The sequence below is a fragment of the Lepidothrix coronata genome, unplaced genomic scaffold, assembly GCF_001604755.1.
Source record: "Lepidothrix coronata isolate B3197 unplaced genomic scaffold, Lepidothrix_coronata-1.0 Scaffold6, whole genome shotgun sequence".
Lineage (NCBI taxonomy): Eukaryota > Metazoa > Chordata > Aves > Passeriformes > Pipridae > Lepidothrix > Lepidothrix coronata.
In genome coordinates this window covers 10,469,190-10,489,859 of record NW_016690186.1, presented here as the reverse complement: position 1 = coordinate 10,489,859, position 20,670 = coordinate 10,469,190, and the positions used below count along the sequence as shown (strand labels likewise).

Sequence of the window (20,670 nt, the reverse complement as noted above, 5' to 3'; positions counted from 1 at the left end):
AATCATCCCGTAGATGGACACTTGATCCTGTCTACCTCAGGCAAATACTGGGACTGGTAGACCCTTATGAACCAGTGTCATGTGAAGAGGGGAGATATCCTTGATCCTTAGTGTGGGGAGTTTTACTCCACCCTTAGTGTTTGTCTGTCACTGCCCCAGGAAAGCCGAGACCCTTGTGCCCAACCAGTCTGTGTCCTGTTATGGGGACCCTTCACAGAACAGTCCTGCTGGATCAAAGGGGGATTTGACTGGCTTATTCAGGGACACACATGAACAGCATAACAGAGACCCCTCAGTGGGTCTTCCCACTATTCGAGTGTGTTACCTGCTGCCAGCAACTGCTAGCACTTGGGAAGGACCACCACTAACAGGTTATGGAATAACACTCTTTAGCAATACGAAATTGTGACAGATCGAAGATTGCCAGTGATAATAGCTGACTGCAAAAACATTTTTAAGGCAGTAATCTCAAGCGCCAAAGTATTCAGTGCTTATACAGTTCTTACCCAACAGGTGTCCCTATGGGGGAGAAGACAGGTTCAGCCCATCAACTGATCCCAGCAGTTGTGATGGAGTCTTCGCTAACTTTTCCCCCATTCTCAACTTTTATACTGTTTGTTTATGCTTAGGTGGAGCTTGAGTGACTTTAGTCATAAATACCTTCGTTGCTTCTCTCTGCTTTTAAAAATACAGTAAAAAAATACAGGGCGCATGCCCAGTGGGGGGGTGGCTGTACCTTGGAGGTGGGTAATGTTGGGATGGAGGTGTGCGTTAATATTACAATTAGGCTTTAATGAACCAAGTTCATCTGAGGAGAGATTTTGCCACAGTTGCTGGCTCAGCAGCAGGACATCTTTTCCTGTCTCCCTTGATTGACAGGTGCTATGCAGGTTATCAGCTGCAAAGTACCATGGAGTCCCCCTCTCTGCAAGGATTTCCACAGAGCCTGGCTGCAGTATCTCTGCTCTGCTCCACCCTACGTTCCATCCCCCTTAGCAGGTGCTTGCTGTTGTATGGGAAAGCGTAGTGGAGCACATGGACTGCATTCCATCCAGGGTGTAGCAGCTGCATTTTACCCTATAATTTCTGTACTGTTAAAACTTCCGTTGGGATGTGAATAGAACTTCTCAGTTTCCTCTAATTTTTACCCCCAGCCATCTTCCCACAACCAGTGTGCACAAAAGGTCTGCTCTCCAGAGGGCAGTAGTGCACAACAGACGTGGCATCTGTTATGTCTAGAAAAATCCTGTAAACAGACCAAGTTCTACCAGAAAAGCCTGTAAAATTAAGGTTAACTCATGCTGACTGATCAGTCTCTGCCAATCACCTGATATGGGACTGAAGATGTCACTGCACTTCCCTTAGATATGACATTGGCTAAGGCATTGATAGTCCCTCATCCACTGAGGGCTGTGTGAGTCTTCTGTGCTTCTTCCATTCCTTAAAAAGGAATGAATACCATCAAAAAGTTTCAACAAGCACCTAAAAATTAAAATCCCAATGAAGATACAATAGTCCTATATGGTGGAGAACTTTGCAAGGAAAAAGACAATACACAATTTCATCATGCCAGGAACTTCTCATAGCCAAAAAATGTAGAAAGCAAGTATTGAAAAACCAGGTAAATTCCCTGTTCTATAATACTGCCAAAAGAGGAAGGTTAACTGACTCTAAAGGACACACTAAGATTTTCAGTATTAAAGCAAAACAGCGCTCTCCAAAGTTAATATATAGTCTCTTCAGATACTTTGCAGTGCTCGAAATACCTGCATACCAAATAATCTGTAGAGAAGGCATATGCCAGTAGTACCTTCATTTACAAAATCTCCACTGCTTTGCATAGTCACTTGGCATGACAGACCACAGTCTTTCCTTTTTATTGTAGAGCTCCCAACTGAGGGAGTTCCACCTCTTATTAGTGAAAAGGGAATATATTCACCCATAGGCGTTGTCTTCTTTTGTACTCTTTCCAAAAGTAAGATAAAAATATATACATGGATCTTCAATTCTACCACAAATGTTGGAGCAGAGATGAGAACTCCCATTAAAGGCCAAAGTAGACAAAGTAATGGTATCACAGAACCACAGAGAACATATTGTTCTCTAGCTCTGAACTAACGGCTCGCATAGGCATGCACTACTGGACATCGGCAAAAACAATGAGAATGGTCCAAGTAGCCTCATACAAGTGAGCTGAACAGCCACTACACATTTAAAGCCTCAGCAGACTCAGGTTGCACCAGGGAAGGTTGAGATTGGCCATTAGGAAAAATTTCTTCACAGAAAGGGTTGTCAAGCATTGAAGTGGCTTCCCAGGGAAGTGGTTGGAGGCATTTATAAGTCATGTCCATGTGGCACTTAGGGACGTGAGTTAGTGGTGGACTCAGCTGTGCGGGGTTAATGGTTGGACTCAATGAACTTAGAAACCCTTTCCAACAGGAGTGATTCCATATGATGTGCTCAAGAAGTACTCAAAAAAACCCCACAAAACTACCACATTCTTGACAGTGATGAGAGTTTCCAACAACAAAAATAAAAATAACATACTGCAGGGAAGAGAACAAAGCTATAGATAGAGTTGCTATCATGCTTCTACAGTGTCAAGTGTTTTTTGGTTTGGTGTGTTTTTGTTTATTTGTTTGGTTTTGGGTTTTGGTTTGTTTGGGTTTTTAATAGCTAATAAAATAAAAAAAGGCAGATAAAAGAGTGGTCATATAAAGGAAAGAGTCCTTTAATGCTTAAAATAGGAAAAGGCTGGTTGGGAAGTTTAATGTCAGAAGTATACCACATAAATAATTGTCAAAACAGCTTGGCCCTAGGCTTCTCAGAGTTTTCTAAAAGCCAGCTATTTTTTTCAAAAGAAGTTAAGACAATTTTTATTCCTCTGAAACTTATAGGAATAACATGTTTCTATATTTTGTTTTTCCTCTACACAACGCATGGTTAACATCAAGGATAGCCAGGGAATTAGTATCTGCTGCTAAGATGACTACCTTGTTCCACTAGGGAAGTCAAATTAATTGGGTTTTTATGTCTTATTTCTATACTTGCAGTAAGAATCTATCCTTCATAGGAACAGGCTTAAGGAATTTTATTGAATATAAAAATACATAAACTTAAGACACGTTAAGTAAACTGTACAAAAGGTACACTTGCAATAAATGAGGCAACTGTATCCATACAAAGGCAAAAATTTACAAATGACTCATACTACTGAAATGTGCAGGTACCATTGTACATTCTGATTAAGACTTTACATTCTGATAAAAACAGAAACAAAAGCAAAAGCAGTAGTTATGTTCTAAGGCCTGTTGTCTACACTTAAAAGTCACATTCCAGAACACAAAAAATAACTACCTTACTTTCAGTATCACAGAGGAGTCATGTTCAAGAAGAATTAAAAAATTCCCCCCATTTTAAAATTCTGAAAACGTTACCTAGTAAACATTGGCCCATGTTCCCATGTTATATTACATAGTATTTTACAGAACCTGGGCCAGTTCTAAAGTCAATTTAGCTCAACTGATGTCCACACCAATAGTTCAGCCCAATAACAAAAACATGTTGCCAACCTTACAAACATGCATTTTTTTTAAATGCCCAGACTAATTTCAGAATATTACAGTAGCGAGTACATGAAGAAAGATGGTTGTGACCTCAATTCTTTACCCCATTACCACTGCGTTAATACTAGTCCTTGGAAGTGCCATTTATTTCGCTTTCAATTACTCAGTCAACTGACTACTCCACATGGCAAGGAACCTGCAGATGGCTAATAAACACAAGATCAGTCAGTTATGGAAGCAGAGACAAACAGATATCAGGTAGCCAAGTGAGAGCATAACCCCTTCTGTATGGTATGGTTTACAGTTTTTCTTAATTAGAGGAGTATTGTTTTAGATAACAAAAGTATTAGTAAGATCACAAAAGCAAAAAGTTTCTAAAGAGAAGGAACTGAGATTCGGTAAGGACTAGGCTGTTACCAGAAAAAAACCCAAACCCCAAGACTTTGTAAAGGTAAAAAGAAAAAGAGGACAACAGAAGAAAGAAGTAAATCTACCCACCTGCCAGAACACTTTTAGAGCTGTCAAATTAAACTTCCAGAGTACCCCAAAAGAACAGGAAATCAGAACCTTAATGCCATCATTATCATAATATCTGAAACAAAATACTCATACCAGAACCAGAAGATTCTCACGCTATGTTAAGGACAACTGAATTTAAAATGCATTCTGCAAAAATAGCCTAGAATTAGAGACAATTCAGTTTTTATTTGCAGTCTGTGTTCAGATGGTTCAAATTAAGTTTTGTCATATATCCTAGGGATCTGTGTTTCATTTAAATATTGTGCCCAGTTATAGAATTAAGGAGCAACTTCCTTTATCTATCTGCTGCTAAAACCTTTTTAACAACTGCAAAGTTGTTTTTATCTCTGTATATTTGAATCAGTGATATTTATCTCTGAACTCTAAAAACAGCACTCAAATGTTTCAATATTTTTAATAGGAAGTACCATCATAAATTAAACTATCCAAGACACGAATGCTGGGGTTTATTTTTTTATTTTTCTTAACACAAAATTATATTCAGAGTAGATTATAGAATACTATTTCCACATAGCATTCCACTGATACATTTTCTTCAATGCTTTTGGACTGGAGGTCCCCATACTCTAATTTTATTACTACTTTCCTGGGGAAGAAAAATCAAATAGTCTGTCCTACTGGTTGAACAAACAGAATGCAGACACATTTTAGACCATTTTGATGTATCTAACATCAGCCAAACCTACAATTAATAAGACATACAGCCAGAATTCCTGTGTTGTCCTGCTTAGAGCTATCTCTGGCATATATCTTCAACAAGTTCAATGAGGTTTCATCTGGGATCATAAGCACCTAGAGAGAGAACTTCATTTTTAAACTACTCTTTTTTTTCCTAGACTATTTACAAGACTCCTGTATAAGCATTATGGTCATGTATGTGCCCTAAATGCACATGTATACTATGAAATGCACAAACTGTACTCTAGAAGGAAAGCATAACTTATCAGTTAGCAATCTGGCACATTTACAAAACCCACTAGTTATTTTTGAGTAGCACTATTTCAAGTTGTCAGTACCCTCTGCATTTGTGTTGTCACTTGTGGTTCCATCTTAATTCCACTCTGCTTTGTTATTTTAACAGGTTAACTCTACTTCTGTTGTACTGCTATTCCCAGAAAATGATTTGATTGTAAAGAAAAAACAAAATGCAGTTGTTCCACACTTGTTCTGTCACAGATGTTTGTAAGCATATAGAAGATATTGTAAGTAGGAAGTGTAAGCAAAGCCGTTTTTAAGAAAATGCAAATTTTTTTTTTTAATTCTTCAACACATCTTCAAAACAAAAGAAGTCCATAAATACTTCCTTAAACTTAAAACTAGTTTCACTGCTAAACATCAGAAGTACCCTTCCTTTTAGAAGGCCCCATACCATTCAGAAATGCAAAATTTTCATCTTCACTTTTTTGGTAATTACAGACTTTCAGCCTTCTTTTTATAACTGTCTAGAATTCTGTTCAAGTCTGACAAAAGATCTTCAGACATGAATTCTTCATAATCTCTCTCAATTTTCATGTTCTGTTCATCAAGGTATTTCTAGAAAAGAGTTACAGAAAGTTTATTAGGTCTATCATGGTCTCTGATTCTGCTAAAGCATTTTAAGCAGTTATTGCACAGGTTAGGTGATTTCAGTTAAACACTTTTCTGAAAGATGTAACTGTTGAAATTTAATGATCAATGCTGATTATTTATAACAAAGGTTTTGTCAACAAATTTAACTAGAATCTACGGACAAAGTGCAGCAGCTAAATAACTAATACTTGGTAGGAAACAGTAAGTTCTAATTTCCATGTGTTTAACTGCAGTTGCACATGTCTCTAGAGAGATTTGATTCTGAATATAAAATTTACAAATTTACTTACCCCTACAGATACTACATGAGTACCAATCACTTCTAGAAGACGACTCAAGTTATCACCAGCTTTTCTGCTCTCTTCTGTTGTTGTTTGCACAACGACTTGATATCTAAAAACAGAAACTCAGAAAGTCATGTCTGTAACTACAAAATAATCATCAAATCTGATTTACTGTCACGTTTAGCCACACTTTTTTCTATTAGTATTAAATTGAACCAAGTTAGATTTGTATATTAATACTCAGTTTAGAAAAATGGACTGTATTGTGCTAACCAGTAAGAAACATTGTACCTTAGAGTCAGAATAGTATTTTAAAACTTTAAGGTATAAAATCTAGTTGTCACATAACTTAGGAAACAAACCAATTTCCTTATTACAACCATATATATGAAAAAAATTACATAGAAAACAGGAGGTCTGTTAGAGCAGACAAATATTCTAGTGAAATACCATTGAGGAGAAACATCCTTTAGTTGCTAACTTGTGAAATTAATATAGACTGAGATGGATAAAAGCTGAAACAATTTTATGTTAGGATTCAAGAGAATATCTTTATCAGTAAAAGCCAAAGTAAACTAGGCAAACTTTGAAGGTATGGGTCTTACTGTCGTTGGAGATCATGCAATTCATTTGTGGCTTCACTGAGACCTTCATTGACACCACTCTCAAGTAATTGTTTATGCTTCTTTAACAATTCCAGTTCATTTGCACATTTGTGCTCTTCTTCTTCTACTTCCTGTAATAAGGAAAAAAGAGGAAAAAATTGCATAGCTTGGGAATAATTAGAATTTTTTTCCTCCTTTATATTACCTGATTGCATCCTGATGCTTGAATTCAGAATTCACAAAAGTAACTCCAAGCTCAGAATTAAAAAAAAAAACAAACAGGGACATCCCTCCCAAACATAAAGTTTCAGGTACTTTCTGTATCATCTTCCTCTCAGAATCAGTCCAACCTTCTCTTTATTCCTTTAATCATATTTAAAGGTCTGTGTTGCAGCAATCTTCCCTTCAAAGTTAATCTCAAAAAGTGTTATTTACATACTCTAAATAATTTAGAAATGGCACATCATGAGCAACTCTTTCTAGGTTAAAAAAGTAAAATCACATTTGAGTACAAATTCCAAGTAATCATCTCTTCAAGGAGAATGACAGTGTTGATACTATATTTAATACAATTAAATCCACAAAACCATACAAAATTCTGCCATCAACTCAAGATGCAGTTCTGGTAGATTCTGAAACAGGATTCCTCAAAATAATTTTAATACTTAAGTCTTATGGACAGCATTTTAAAAACCACATGACTGTCTTGTTAGAAACATCCAGTTGCGACTGTGTATTTTATCAGCTTATCTTTAGAGAAAAGTATATGCAACAGCATAGATCAAAAGCTAACTTTCAAGTGTTTTTGAAAACAGTAAGCTAAATTAATTGCCTTTAGCCACCTCAGCAGGTATTGGCAGTAAAACAGCTCTGTTTCATGGCTACAGCACAGGAGTTTGGATTTACAAGTGCATATATGCTAAACACTTAGTTCATGGAGCATTTTTTGCTAGGGTGCCACAGCCCCACCAAAGTCATGCTGTCAGAGAAGCTGGGAGGTATTGAAGCAGCCACTTAGTTGTTAAATCACAAGTGAGGAAAGGGATTAAGGACTGTTCCCGTGCTGGGGATGGAAGCTAAAGCAAGCAACAGTTTCAGATAATTAAAACATTTAATTTCCTTTTGGTCAATCAATATATTCCTTAGTTTTTAAGGAAACTAATTAAACATGTTTACTAAAACCTGTAAATGTATTCATTATATACAAATTGATTAGACAAAGCAGACTTTGTTAGTCCTAAAGTCTCCTTCAAGCACATGCTCTGAGACATCCTGAGGTCAGGAGATGATTGCTGCCACTTTTTTTACTGGACGTAGTACTTCATGACTTACAGGATCTGCTAACGTACAATGCCAGATTCTCTTACAAGAAAGTGAAAACAGACTCACTTAAGGTAGCAATCAAATACTTCTGAAAAGAATGACAAAATCCTGAAAGAGGAATGGAAGAAGGCAAGAGCAGCGGTCCAAACAAAAACGCAAAGCAAAAACTTATATATAAATACAAAGATTAAAGATATCATTAAGGATAAATTGTCATCAATCTGTAAGAAGTTTTACCTTAAGCTTCTGATGGTAAAGATCGTCCAGCTTTTCAGCTTCTTCTGTCAGCATTTTTACACTGCTTTTTGCATCCGCTACCATTGCATTCACCTGGAATGAAAACATAACCAAGGAAATGCAACTCAAAAGAATTCCAACCTATAAATCCATGCCATCACAAACAACACCTGGTAGCCCAGAAAATATTTAATCTAGGCCAGGTTGGGATGGCATTAACTTTCTTCATAGAAGCCTGGATTGTGATTTGGTTTGGATAAGAGGCTAAAACACACCAATGTTTTGGCTATTTCTGAATAGTGCTTGCACACCATCCAAAGCTTTCCATCCCTCCCAGGGCCCCTCACTGAGTATGGCAGGGACAAGCAAGAGGTTGGGAAGGCACACAGCCAGGCCAGATGGTCAGAAGGATATTCCATACCATCATGTTCAGTAATAAAAACCGAGGTAGAGGAAGAATGAAATTCTCCTTCTTCCAATCCACCCTGAACCCAATATTGCTAAAAATCTTGCTGATGACAGTTTGCCAGTGATGGTAAGCCACACAACAGACTGCAATGGGCAACTTATTAAAAACAAATATTACCAGTGTTTATGGTCAAATGTATATAAACTGCATAAACTTCAATGCAGAGAATACACAATATTTCAACCAATGGAGAACGACCCCAATTCTTAGAAAAACTTTTGGGTTCCCTCATAATTAAAGCGATTTTCTCATAGCTTCTTCCCCTCTTTACTTGCCCTCAAAAAAACCCCTAAAACCAAAAAAACCCAACCAACTGACCAAAAAAACCAAAAAACCCAATCAAACTAAAGAACCCCAAAAAACCAACCAACCAACCTGCACAAACCCGAACCCAACAAAAACAAAAAACAGCCCACCACACCATACTTCACCCATGCCAAAGGGTCAAATGGGACCAGCAGATATTATGTTTGGTATCTTAATCTTCACTAACCAACAGACCTGTTCGAAAGCATCTTCCGAAGACATTTTCCGTTCAGTAGCTTTCCTAATGTCTTCCTCTGTCTGGTTTATGATCTCCATAAGGGGAGCCTGTAATGTGCATACAAGAAGATCTGGCTAATGCAACTTGTTAGTTTGAACTAAGATGTACCCCAGTACATCTTTTCTTTCTCCTGTTTTTATTTAGGCTGCTGTACTCTCCAACACCAAATTTTCTTCATATGCTACAATGTAGTTGTGGCAACTCATCACAGAAGCTTTTCAATGAAGTTTCATTGTGAGATTGAGAGACCTTTCCAACATTTCCAAAGAAACACATCTTTTTGTGAGCGATAACAAAAGCCTTCAGTGTTGGTTCTACTTACGTTGATCTGGGCTCTGTATTTGGCTAGGCAGTTTGGTCCTTCCTCAGGATTAAACTGAATCTCAAAGTGAAAGCCTTTGGAATTCTCAGCACTTACTGGAATTAATTTCAGCTTTCGAGCAAGTTTATGATATTCTGCCAGTTGTATTTCTATCTGTTCAGAGGAGAAGAGGGCAAAAATCACATAAGAGACAGAAGGGAAAAGTTTTGCAGAAAATATTCATGTAGTACTTTAAACAGGTTCCTGAGTTGCTATGTACAGACACAATTACATGTTACACCACAGTATTCAAGAGCTGTATGTAATGACAGTCCAGCAGTTTGCTGAATTAAGTGCTGTTTTATTATTCTTTCAGTTTGCTCAGCAAGGTTTCTCAGTGTGTATGGCTGACACTGAATGGTTTCATCTGCCATATTTTTTCCTGCCTCAGCTTTTTGAGGACAACTGATAGGGAAGTAAAAGCATGCTTAAAAACAATACTAAACCAAAGTTCAGTCATCATGTTGACATGCCTTCTCTCTTTGGTTTTGACAGGAAATGCCACATAGCCACATATCCTTGTAACAAACTAACTTGAGTATACCATTAAACAAAGCTTATTAAATGCTCTAATTTCTAATTAATGAGTGCTATTTATATCCAAATACTAAAGAACCTAAATATTTTTCCCAGTTTTATGTGCTTCATACTGGCATATGAGGAATTTAAGTTAATACCAAGTGCTTGACACTGTGAAATGCAAAATATATTTGAAATATTTTTATCTAGTTCTCCATGTGACAAAGCAGAAGCTTTTAAATCCCATCACCTACAGGACTACACCTTTTCATTCTGTTTGTAGGAATTGAATTTGGCCCTTAAAAGATATTAAAACTTCTACATAAGGGATTAACCTGGCCCTAAACACATGCAAAGATATTGATTCAAAGCACTATTTCCTTCCCATGAAATCTTAACATTAACCTGAAACTTCTTGCGTTATCAAAGCAATGTCATGCTGATATCATCAAAGCAGTGAGAGCTGACAGCGGTGCATATTCTAGCTACATCTCTTATGATGCAGTTTAGCCTGTTGTTAGATTATTTAGAAAAGAAGTCAACAATAGTTCAAGTCCCAAGTTTCAGCTTGCATGATGAAAACTGATAGCCAGCTCTCAGTGTAGTGGGGTTTTCACATACCGCCTCTTTATTCCTAGCATATTTTAGCTCTTCATTCCACAGCTGATGTTCTTCTGCTTCCACTTCCTTAGTCAGTTTTTTAATGGTTTGCTGCAACTCATTTCTCTCATGATTTATTCTCTCAATGTCTGCAACTGAGTACTTTTGGTTGTCAAAGATGTGCTGGAGCCGGGCATTCTCCTGCTTCATTGCTTCTACTTCCAATTCTAAGTTCACAAAACATTTGTGAAACAGATGTAAAATACCACTCTATGTAGTTAAACCTAACATTTGTATTTTATAAGTAAATAATATCTATATTTCATTACTCTAGTGTACAAACAGATATTACCCCAAAAATCCCTCTTTATTAGCAATGCATTTTGGAAAGTTTATTTGTACCATCATCATCTCACTCTGTCCTAAAGCTGAGAATTACAATTATTTTAAAACTATTTCTAGCTTCACTATCCCAATTGTGACCAAGGCCTTCTTACTTGCTGACTCGACTTCGTCAGTAACACTTTCCATTTTTTGATCAAGGATGGCTATATGAGATTCCAGATTAGCCAAATAAGCCTGGTATTTCTGGACATCTGCTTGAAGAGACGATTTCACATTTCGTAGTGTTACTCTGCGATCCTAGTGAATGGGTGAAAAGAACAACCACTGTTAGATTAAGATAAAATAATTACTTCACTTTCCAGACAAGACAATAGAGTAACTGGTCAGAACAATGATATAAATATAAAATTAAAGGACTTGAATAAATTTTTATCTCTGTGACAGCCGAGTCAAGTTAAGCATCTTTAAAATAACAAAGAAGGCTGAAGAGATTCTTGCATTTCACCTTTAAGTCTCTGATTTGCATCAGGCACTGCATTGAGACAGTTCTTACTACACGTAATTCACAACTTAAGTATAATAATACAAAAACCCAGGTAAAACTAGGGTAAGGAAAGCTGGAAATACAAACAGTACATTTTGCACAGTAGGCAGGAGTCTTCATTTGCCAGCTGCACAGCCACTAACCCATTTTTAAACTCATGTTGTACTAAAAGCAGAATCCATGTTTTCAAGCAAAATATTTTCCCTAAAATGTATTGTTACCACTGAATCCCATGCCTCATACCAACATATTTGGAAAAGATAATGCTGACATTCAGAAAGAAAAAGTGGTTCAAGTACCTTATTAATATTTCAGTCAATACAAGACCTTTTTACCTGGAAATATCTGCACATTATCAAACAAATAGTGACTGAAGACTCCACAGAAAATGCCTTGTACTGTAATGGTATACAGTCTGTAATAATCTGGCCTAATTAAAATATCAAAGCACTGAAAATAACTTTCCATTTGTTGTTATGTATCATAAGTATCTTCATTTAATAATGTCAATAATGGTCAATAATATAAAATTCAACTCCAGCATATAAACAGACAGAGACAATTTACTGACCGGCTCACTTTCCTTTTCTTTTTCTAGTCTTGCAATCTCTTCCTGAAGTCTTTTGTTGTCAGCTACTAAACCTTCTATCTGGAATTCATCTATATTAAATAAATCCTCTGGGGGAGAGGGGAAAAGGGTGTAGGGTTATAAATTAATATTACTGAATATCACCACCTAATCTGAGCTTTAACTTCAGCACAGTAAATACCCATTATCTGGACAATTATTTTACACTAAAAAACCCCAAAAAACCAAAAAAACCCCAACCAACAAACCCACTAAAAAACCCCTTTCATTACAAAGGAAATAAACAAAAATCCCCAAACAAACAAGGACAAATGAGTTTCTCAGTCTTTGTGTCATAAAAGAGCTCAAAGTTACTCCCATGAGGTAAGAGTTTCCAAACTCTCATATAACCCACACTAAAAGGATAGAGGTTGTTAAATAAGCTTTATTTGTTCCAGCTTCAAGGTAGTCTGACTTGCATGCTCCTTTCTCATCCACATACTTCCTTGTCTCTTGAGACATCTTTTCCCTTACTTGGCCCTTAGTCTTTGCCAAACAATGGCATAATTATTTTTTCCTACTAATATCTAGCAACAACCTGCTAGCTTGTTTCCTCTCCAACTGATGTCTCCAGCTTGCAACCAAAGTGTCCTTAGTCTGGCTTTTCATAGGAGGGCACGGAAAGTAGGAAATGTTTTTCTTCCTGGTTCTCAAATTCTGTTTGTATTTCTGTAGCTGGTGAAATGAATGAGTCAGTTTCCTACCTCCCTGAAGACAAACATGAAATCACGCATGAAGCATGCTGAATCACTTATGGGAACCCTAAAAACAGAGTTTGGAACTCTTGCAGACTGTTTTCAGAGCTTTCAAAAGTTGAACTTTCTTACTTATCAGATTGCATTCCTCCGAAAATATTTTTCTTTTATTTTTTTTTTAAAATGTTAACTTTGTCAGACAGAAACATCTGCATAGAATTTGCATCTGAAGAACTGTATACTGGTTTCCTGTCACAAAGGCATTAAAAACAACGGGGTGACACAGGTACAGCTGACAGCAGATCATGACCCACCCCTCTATCAGCAGCAACGCATATAAAAAAAGAGAGAATTAAGTTGAAGTAATTGAGCAGTACTTGGGAATTTCAGGTTCCCTTATCTCAGATCACTTTCACTTGTAAACTGAGCAAATTGATGCTAGGGGAAAAGAAACCAGTAACACAAATAATTAAAACTTGAAAACTTACTTAATTTTGACTGCACTTCGGCATCCAATTCTTCAAAAGTATCTCTCCCTTTCATGAAAAGATCATAGCACTTCACAGCATAGTCCATGAAAACCTGAAAAAAATTTATAAAGCTTTCATCTCAGCAATTCAAAGGGCTGTAAGATGGAATTATGCAGACAAAAAAAAAAATCTTTCACTGTTTTGATTGCTCTTCTGTAAAATTCAATTTTTTTTCCTCTCTTTAAACACAGAATGCCAACAGATTATATTCAGGAAGGAGGAGGCATCCATAATTCACATTAAGAAAGGTCTGGAAATACTTGCTATATTTTTTTTGAGATATTTAACAAGGACAGTAGATACAATATTTAATTTTTTTTTATCTTGAAGCTTATCACTCTCTCAGGCTAGTTTATGGAAAATGTAGGTCTGTTTAACAGACCTCTTCAGTAAATATGACCACTGAAATTGAGATGTGCAGACATCGGAGAATTGATCTGGAAATAAAGAAAGGTTACCCAAAGAGAATTCACTACAGATGTTAAATTACAGATCTTTCAGAAGCAATTACATCAGTACTGTAAATTTTGTATCAACATATATCTATACATGTCACTGTAGAAGTGCACATTTAGTTTAAAAGCATTTTTACTCGTCAACTGTCAGGTTTGTAATCTTAGTCCAAAATTATGATTTAACTTGATTTTTGCAATTTTCTAATTAAATGTTTTAGCACATTATGCAACCCCTTCCAAACACCTGCTGTGAGTTAACATTGAGTTCAATCTGAGTAGATTTAAGAAAGCAAGCTGTTGCATTTTTAAGCACCTGAATTACATTGCCACCCTATTTTGTGGCTCAGAAATGAAGCTTTACAACCAAATTTTATATAGTAAGCTGAGTAGATATTGGCAGAAGCCACTACATTTATAATTAAATCACTGTCTTTACGCTGTACTGCTGTTAATCTCAAGAGACTCAAGTGTTAAAGCAAAACGTACCAGAAACCTTATTAAAACAATAAACAAACAGCATAATAATTCCCTTTCTCCACAGAGGAGAATGGAAAGAGTAGCTACTTGGAGAATAAGGCATCTCAGTTTAATACCCAGTCTTCACCAACGGACTGGCCATGATGGCTGCTTAGGAAACTAGTTGATCAGGCCTTTTATGTAAGGCTACAATACTTCCTAGAGAACCCTGTAAATATAAGATGGAACAGAATCTATAAATACAGTTTCAAGTGTTGTGTCACATTTAAATTGTGTTGTGATAGCGTATGGCAAAATTCATCTGAACAATTCTGGTTATAATTTAATTTTTACTATACCTTATTATGTACAATCCCATCATCCGTCTCTCCTCCCCAGCTCTGTCCCTCCTCAAATGATGGTGCATTTTCCCTCATGGCAGTGTACAACTGAAAGGCACAGGTGCACATACAAAGAGCAAGTGTGGAGATATCCATTAGTTTTCATGTTCATTTCATGTCCATTATAAGAAGCAGAGTAACACTGGATTAGGATTTCAGCAAAGCAGGTTGTAATGAGCCTGTGTTTAGCTAACTAAAAGCACAGGTGAAGAGGCAGGAACTGGACATTCAACACTGCCAAGTTGTCTTGCTAAGCCAAATGTGTCCTTTCAGCATAAAGGATGGGATTTTCGTGTGTGCCCAATTCAGCAGTGGTGAACTTCTGTCACAGATTCCAAATTTTACTCAGACCTGAGCTGGCAGCAAGAAGAGTTACCACTATTAAAAAAACCCAACAACACCAAAACCCCCCAAAACTAAACAAACCCCCCGCCCAAGCACAATACTCTCCACTCTGTATAACAATCATAAGACATTTGAATAATTACAATTGAAAATTCAAAATTAGACTTCAAATTTAGGAGAGAATAGCAGATGTCAAAAGATATGCACTGAAGGTAATATGAATCTTCAGGGATGATACCCATTAACTTCTCACATTTTATGTATGTATATAAGCCAGCATTTCCCTCCCTTTTTTATACATGAATTTGTCTAGTACATACATTTAAAGAAATATAACATGAAAAGCTCAGTTTAAAAGTTACTAAAAAGTAAGGCTAAGGGTTAGCTCCCAGATGACAGGTAAGAATGCCTATTGTTTTCTTTTCATAAGTATCAAACAAGGAGATTTGTAAAAAATATTTATGAGATTTGTACTAAAATTAACATTTCAAGCCGAAAAGTGGAAATATTTGGCTTAAGAAAGACAAATGTTACCTTGACACAATCAATTAACCAAACCAAAGCTGTCACTATCTGAGGCCAGGTGTGTGGTGCTCCCACTGTGTACAGGGAGCTTTTTGACAGAGGAAAGGGGTACCTACAAGGCCAAAGGAAATACATTTTTAATAGCAGTGGCAAACAGTGATGAAAACAAACCAGCACATTTTGCAAACAAAAGCAGCACATTTTTATATGTAGATGAAGGCACAGAAGGAAGAACAAAATCAATTGTAGTTTAGGTTGTACATCAAAGGAAATAAGTTGACTTCTATTTCATTCAATTATCATGGGTTTCTCACTTTATGATTCATACAATATCTTGATTTGAAAGGTACCCATAATGATCACCAAGTCCAACTCCCTGCTCCTCATAGGACTGCCTAAAACTAAACTCTATGATTAAGAGTGTCATCCAGATGCTCCTTGAACTCAAAAAGACAACTTACAATGAGTTCTCAGAATAAGTCTTTGTATCCAGGATTACACTCTGGGTGCAGCAGAATGTAATCTGTTTCAAGATTTCAAGCTACGACAACTGTTTCAAATGTTACAGATTAATATTATTAAGTTTTGTTTTAACTAATTTAATTAAGAAGAAAATGAAACAGATTTACATTTACATCTACGGAATCCTTCAGTGCTTTGACACCATCACGGACTCAAATCTACAGAAATAAAATACAGTTCATTGGTGGTTTTCAATGAGACTGAAAATTCCCCATTAACAACAGGCAGAGGAATTTCTTTCTTGGAAAGCATTGGGGGCCATTAATGATTCCAAACACTGAACAAATTCAGAAGTAAACCACTCAGCTACTCTGTGTTTTTTTTCACCTCAGCAGTTATTTTCATTATTTGCACACCCTGCTTTGAAAGCAGAATGAGAGAGATTACAGGAAAAAACACATCTTAAACTAAATTAACTGGAACCAACATTTTGGACTTTTTATTTCTTGGATTCTAACAGCATGAACAGAAGGGTCTGTAAAAGAAAACTCTGTCTTTCAAAGCTTTATACAAATAAAGATAATCAATTAAATTTTACATTACAAAGCAAGTTTCCAAGAGCCTATAGTTCTGCAAGTTCAAACATAAAATGCATAGTAGAGTCTGAAAATCAGAGTGTAAACCTAGAGCTAAAGTGAAGCACAATAATCACAATATTGTACTTTCAGAGTCTCATCTGAATAAAGAAGCCTATCCATTCTCCCCAGCTCTCAAGCGGAATCTTATCTATTTAGCACAACAGACTAACAAATAATCATCTTACCCAAGCTCCTTAAAAATTTTGGGAATTTCCTCTTCAAATTTTGAGTCAGGCAGTTCATAAGAAGGGCAGAGAAACCCATAGATAAAAGTGAAGATTTTTAAAAAGTCCTTAACCGATGGAGACTGTAGTGATTTCATGGAAACATTATGGGCATAACCATTCTCAACCAGAAACTACAAAAAAGAAACATGGCATATTAGTCACTAAATAGAACCTGAAGTTGAAACCAAGGAAGTAAGTATTTTTATTAGCATATTCTATGACTAAACATTCAGAATAAGTTAATGTTACCTCACAAAGCTGCTTGATACATTGTTGGATGAATGCCTTTTCTTGGAGTGGCCTGGGATCCTTTATCTTTTCTGTACCGAACACACCGTACTGACTGTTGCGTGACCCTCCAGTCACACTAGCTCTAAGGACAAACAGTAAATACAGGACAATAAATATAAAAGAGAAACTCTCTTAATGTTTAAGTCACTAAAATTGCTATTTTTATGTTTCCTTTGCATTTTTTATGCAAAGTGATACCTGAAGTTCTCCGTATTTCAGATGATTGGAAAAACATCATCAACTTGGAAACCACAATGCACATGCACAACAAAGGGATTACTGAATCCTAGATGAATATTTTCTTCATTTTATTGAAAGAAATAATTTTTTTGGAGCAAAAAATACTCCAAAGATGAAGATAAAATGACGTAGGTGGCTGAAAATAAAGATTAAAATATTTAAAAGAAATATTTAAAAGGAATAGACCCCTGCAACAGTGGGGTCTTATGAAAGAAGACACCTGCAAGACATCCAAACACAGAAAATTGTGAACTAAGCAGAAAGATTATAGAATTTTAGAAGGTTTGTATCTTAGAGAGAAGAAACCAAGGCAGAGTGTACTGGAGATGTCATTCTTCCTTGAACAGGAAAGTGTATTGAGGTGCTCAGAAGGTCTGTCATGCATATCATTCCCAAGAGAAAAAACAGCTCCCAAAGCGACTCTTACTCCACAGCATTATTGCTTAGTGACCAAAGAGTGGAGTAAGGCAGACCTGAAGGTCTCCTGGCCTCAGATAATTATTCACTATAGTAAAAAATGTGTCAAGAGAAAAAAATGACAAAATTATGTGGGAGCATTATTGTTTTAATTTACAGAGCAGAGAATGAAAGTTATCAATACCTCTTCCCAAAAATGCTGATTTTTCTTTCTGAAGTTGCAGATGTAGGTTTGCTCATGCTCAGCTTCCCAAAGGTACCTTTGTCCATCCTGAGGAATAGCGAGAAGGATTCAAGTGACTATTTCTACCATCTCACCTTTTGCTCATGCAAGAACTATAAACACACTTGTATAAGCCTAAGCACCTTCATCGCACAGCATCTTAGAAAAGTCAACCAATTTTAATGCATTATTTGTCCATTATTAAAACTACTTCTGCAAGAAGATTTATAAGTACACATTTTCTATACAGAGGCACCAAGCCACCACCTAACAAGTATGTTAGAAAATGTGTTACTATTTGAAATGTGTCACAGGTACACAACAAGATTAAAGGAAGTCTTTTTGCAGAACTGGAGCACTTGTGCAAACATTCTTGGCTGCAAGGAGCTTTCTTCTCACTGTTTCCAATTTTTGCCCCAGTTACTACTCACACACTCAAATACACTACACTAAATCTCTTCAGAATTAGTTTTATGTAGCTATTCTTGGCAAGATGATTAGCAACACTTACATCTGAGGTGTTTGAAGACCCATCTTGTTGTTGTCCTGCACTCTCAGTGCCATCATAGATTGCCGACCGCTGCTTCTAGTGATCTTTGAGCTTCGTCTCATTGTGACTGAACTGTAAATCACAATCCCTCAGTATCAGAAAATCCAGGATCTAAGAGTATTTGTCTTTTTAAACTCCACAATGATTTTCTTAAGGATCAGAATAAGCAAGTAGAACTGTACATTAGATCAAAGTGTGATGAAGTTTCTAGAAATACTGGATTCTCTTTAAAAAAAAAGAAAAAAAGAAAAAAAGTGATTATGTTAGACTCCAGAAATACATAGGAGCAGCCACAGTCATTTAAATCAATTATTTTATTGATGAAAGTGTCAGTGCTTGTTCCAAACCTACTATTTTGCCTTTCTTTACATCTGGGCATTTCTAACCTACAAGTTCCACAAGCAAAAAGGCTTGAGAAATTTTTTAGTTCAGTCAGCTACACTACCATGACTACTGTTTCCAGCTCTTCAGCACTTCATCTACTCCTGAACTGCTAATTCTGAGCCTGCTTATTAATTTTGCAAAAGATCTTGCAGTATCATAGCATAATAACTGGAAAACCTATTCTGAGATAATATTATGGCTCTCTTCAGACTACACACACAAAATATAAATCAAACTGGAATATTGATACCACTGTCCCCAAGGTGACATTAAGTGGGAATCTGAAGTAAACAGAATTAACTCTGGAAAAAACCCACACACTTTCACCCTCTAGAGAGGATCTGTTTTATTTGTGGGATGGCCTTAAGTGACCAAATTAAAACTAATCAAAAAAACCTCCACTACAAACATTACCAAAACAAATTATCAATATAAACTGTGTTTCATTTCGCTTCTAGTTCCACTGCTCACAAACCATGGTAGAGGTTTAGCTCAGGCCCAGTTCATACGGTAGCGTATCCACGACTTCACTGTCTCTGGGGAAGAAGCTGCATTATTCAATCACTTTAACAGTGACCTAACCGCAGACAGATTGTTTTTACAAATACACCAAGTGACTAGTTTCCCAAATCACAGACTCAATGAGGTTGGAAAAGACCTTTGAGATCATCAAGTCCAGCCTATCAACTAGGCCATCCTGTCAACTAGACTGCAGCACTAAGTGCCACGTCCAGTCTTTTCCTGAACACCTCTAGGGATGGTGACTCCACCACCTCTCTGGACAATCCCTTCCAGTGTCTAGTCACCCTTTCTGTAAAGGAATTCCTCCTGGTGTCCAACCTAAATCTCCCTCAGCACAGCTTGAGGCCGTGCCCTCTCCTCCTGTCGCTGGTTGCCTGGGAGAAGAGCCCGACCCCACCTGCCTATAACCTCCTTTCAGGCAGTTGTAGAGAACGATAAGGTCCCCCGCAAGCCGCCTTTTCTCCAGGCTAAACAACCCCACCTTCCTCAGCCGCTCCTCATCAGAACTGTGCTCCAGACCCTTCACCAGCTTCGTTGCCCTTCTCTGGACTCGCTCCGGCACCTCAATGTCCTTCCTGAATTGACGGGCCCAGAACTGGACACAGCACTCAAGGTGCGGCCTCACCAGTGCCGAGTACAGAGGAACAACCACTTCTCTAGTCCTGCTGGCCACACTATTCCTAATACAACCCAGGATGCCAGAAGAGCAGAGTTCGAGCAGAGATTTAAGAGCAGAATTTGCTGCAGCCAACACGCCAGCGGGGAATAAAAGGGGAGGGAGCGCGGCAGAGCTGGGCGCAGCTCCCCCGCTCGCCCTGACAGCGCGTCTAAACCGTACCGAAGGCAACCAGGGCAGCCAGCGCAGTACTCGCCACCACCTCACGGACACCGGCCCCGGGGCGGCAACGGTGAGGGCGGCGGCGGCAACGGCGTTGTTGTTGCTGGCGCCCTCCCTCCCTCCCCCTCTCAGAAGGAAAGGCCCGCACGGCGGAGAGGCCCGCACGGCGGAGAGGCCCGCACGGCGGAGAGGCCCGCACGGCGGAGAGGCCCGTCCCAGCCGTTACCTCCAGCACCGCCGCCTTCCTCCTCCTCCGCTCAAATTCAAATCCGCCCGCCCACTACGTCACGCAGCGGCTCGTCACAAGGAATTGCGTCACGGCGGAGCGGGGGGATAA

The 20,670-nt window shown here is 37.7% G+C and overlaps 1 protein-coding gene across 3 annotated transcripts; it reads right to left on the bottom strand.

Moving 5' to 3' along the window:
• Positions 1 to 4,546: 4,546 nt before the first annotated feature.
• On the bottom strand, positions 4,547 to 20,670 carry NDC80 (NDC80, kinetochore complex component). Of its 3 annotated transcripts, none has more exons than XM_017832472.1 (17): positions 20,560 to 20,670; positions 18,551 to 18,814; positions 18,001 to 18,087; positions 17,118 to 17,241; positions 16,827 to 16,999; positions 15,551 to 15,653; positions 14,630 to 14,719; positions 13,318 to 13,411; positions 12,078 to 12,184; positions 11,115 to 11,259; positions 10,639 to 10,844; positions 9,460 to 9,612; positions 9,095 to 9,184; positions 8,125 to 8,217; positions 6,565 to 6,695; positions 5,966 to 6,068; positions 4,547 to 5,639 (listed from the first exon to the last, which is right to left on the bottom strand). In XM_017832472.1, the coding sequence occupies exons 2-17, from the start codon at positions 18,649 to 18,651 to the stop codon at positions 5,517 to 5,519; spliced, it is 1,923 nt and encodes a 640-aa protein (XP_017687961.1). In that variant the 5' UTR covers positions 18,652 to 18,814; positions 20,560 to 20,670; the 3' UTR covers positions 4,547 to 5,516. The 3 variants fall into 3 exon arrangements, with proteins under 3 accessions (XP_017687961.1, XP_017687977.1, XP_017687969.1); XM_017832488.1 differs by having other exon boundaries at positions 18,551 to 18,661; positions 20,560 to 20,646; XM_017832480.1 differs by lacking the exon at positions 20,560 to 20,670 and adding an exon at positions 20,334 to 20,489.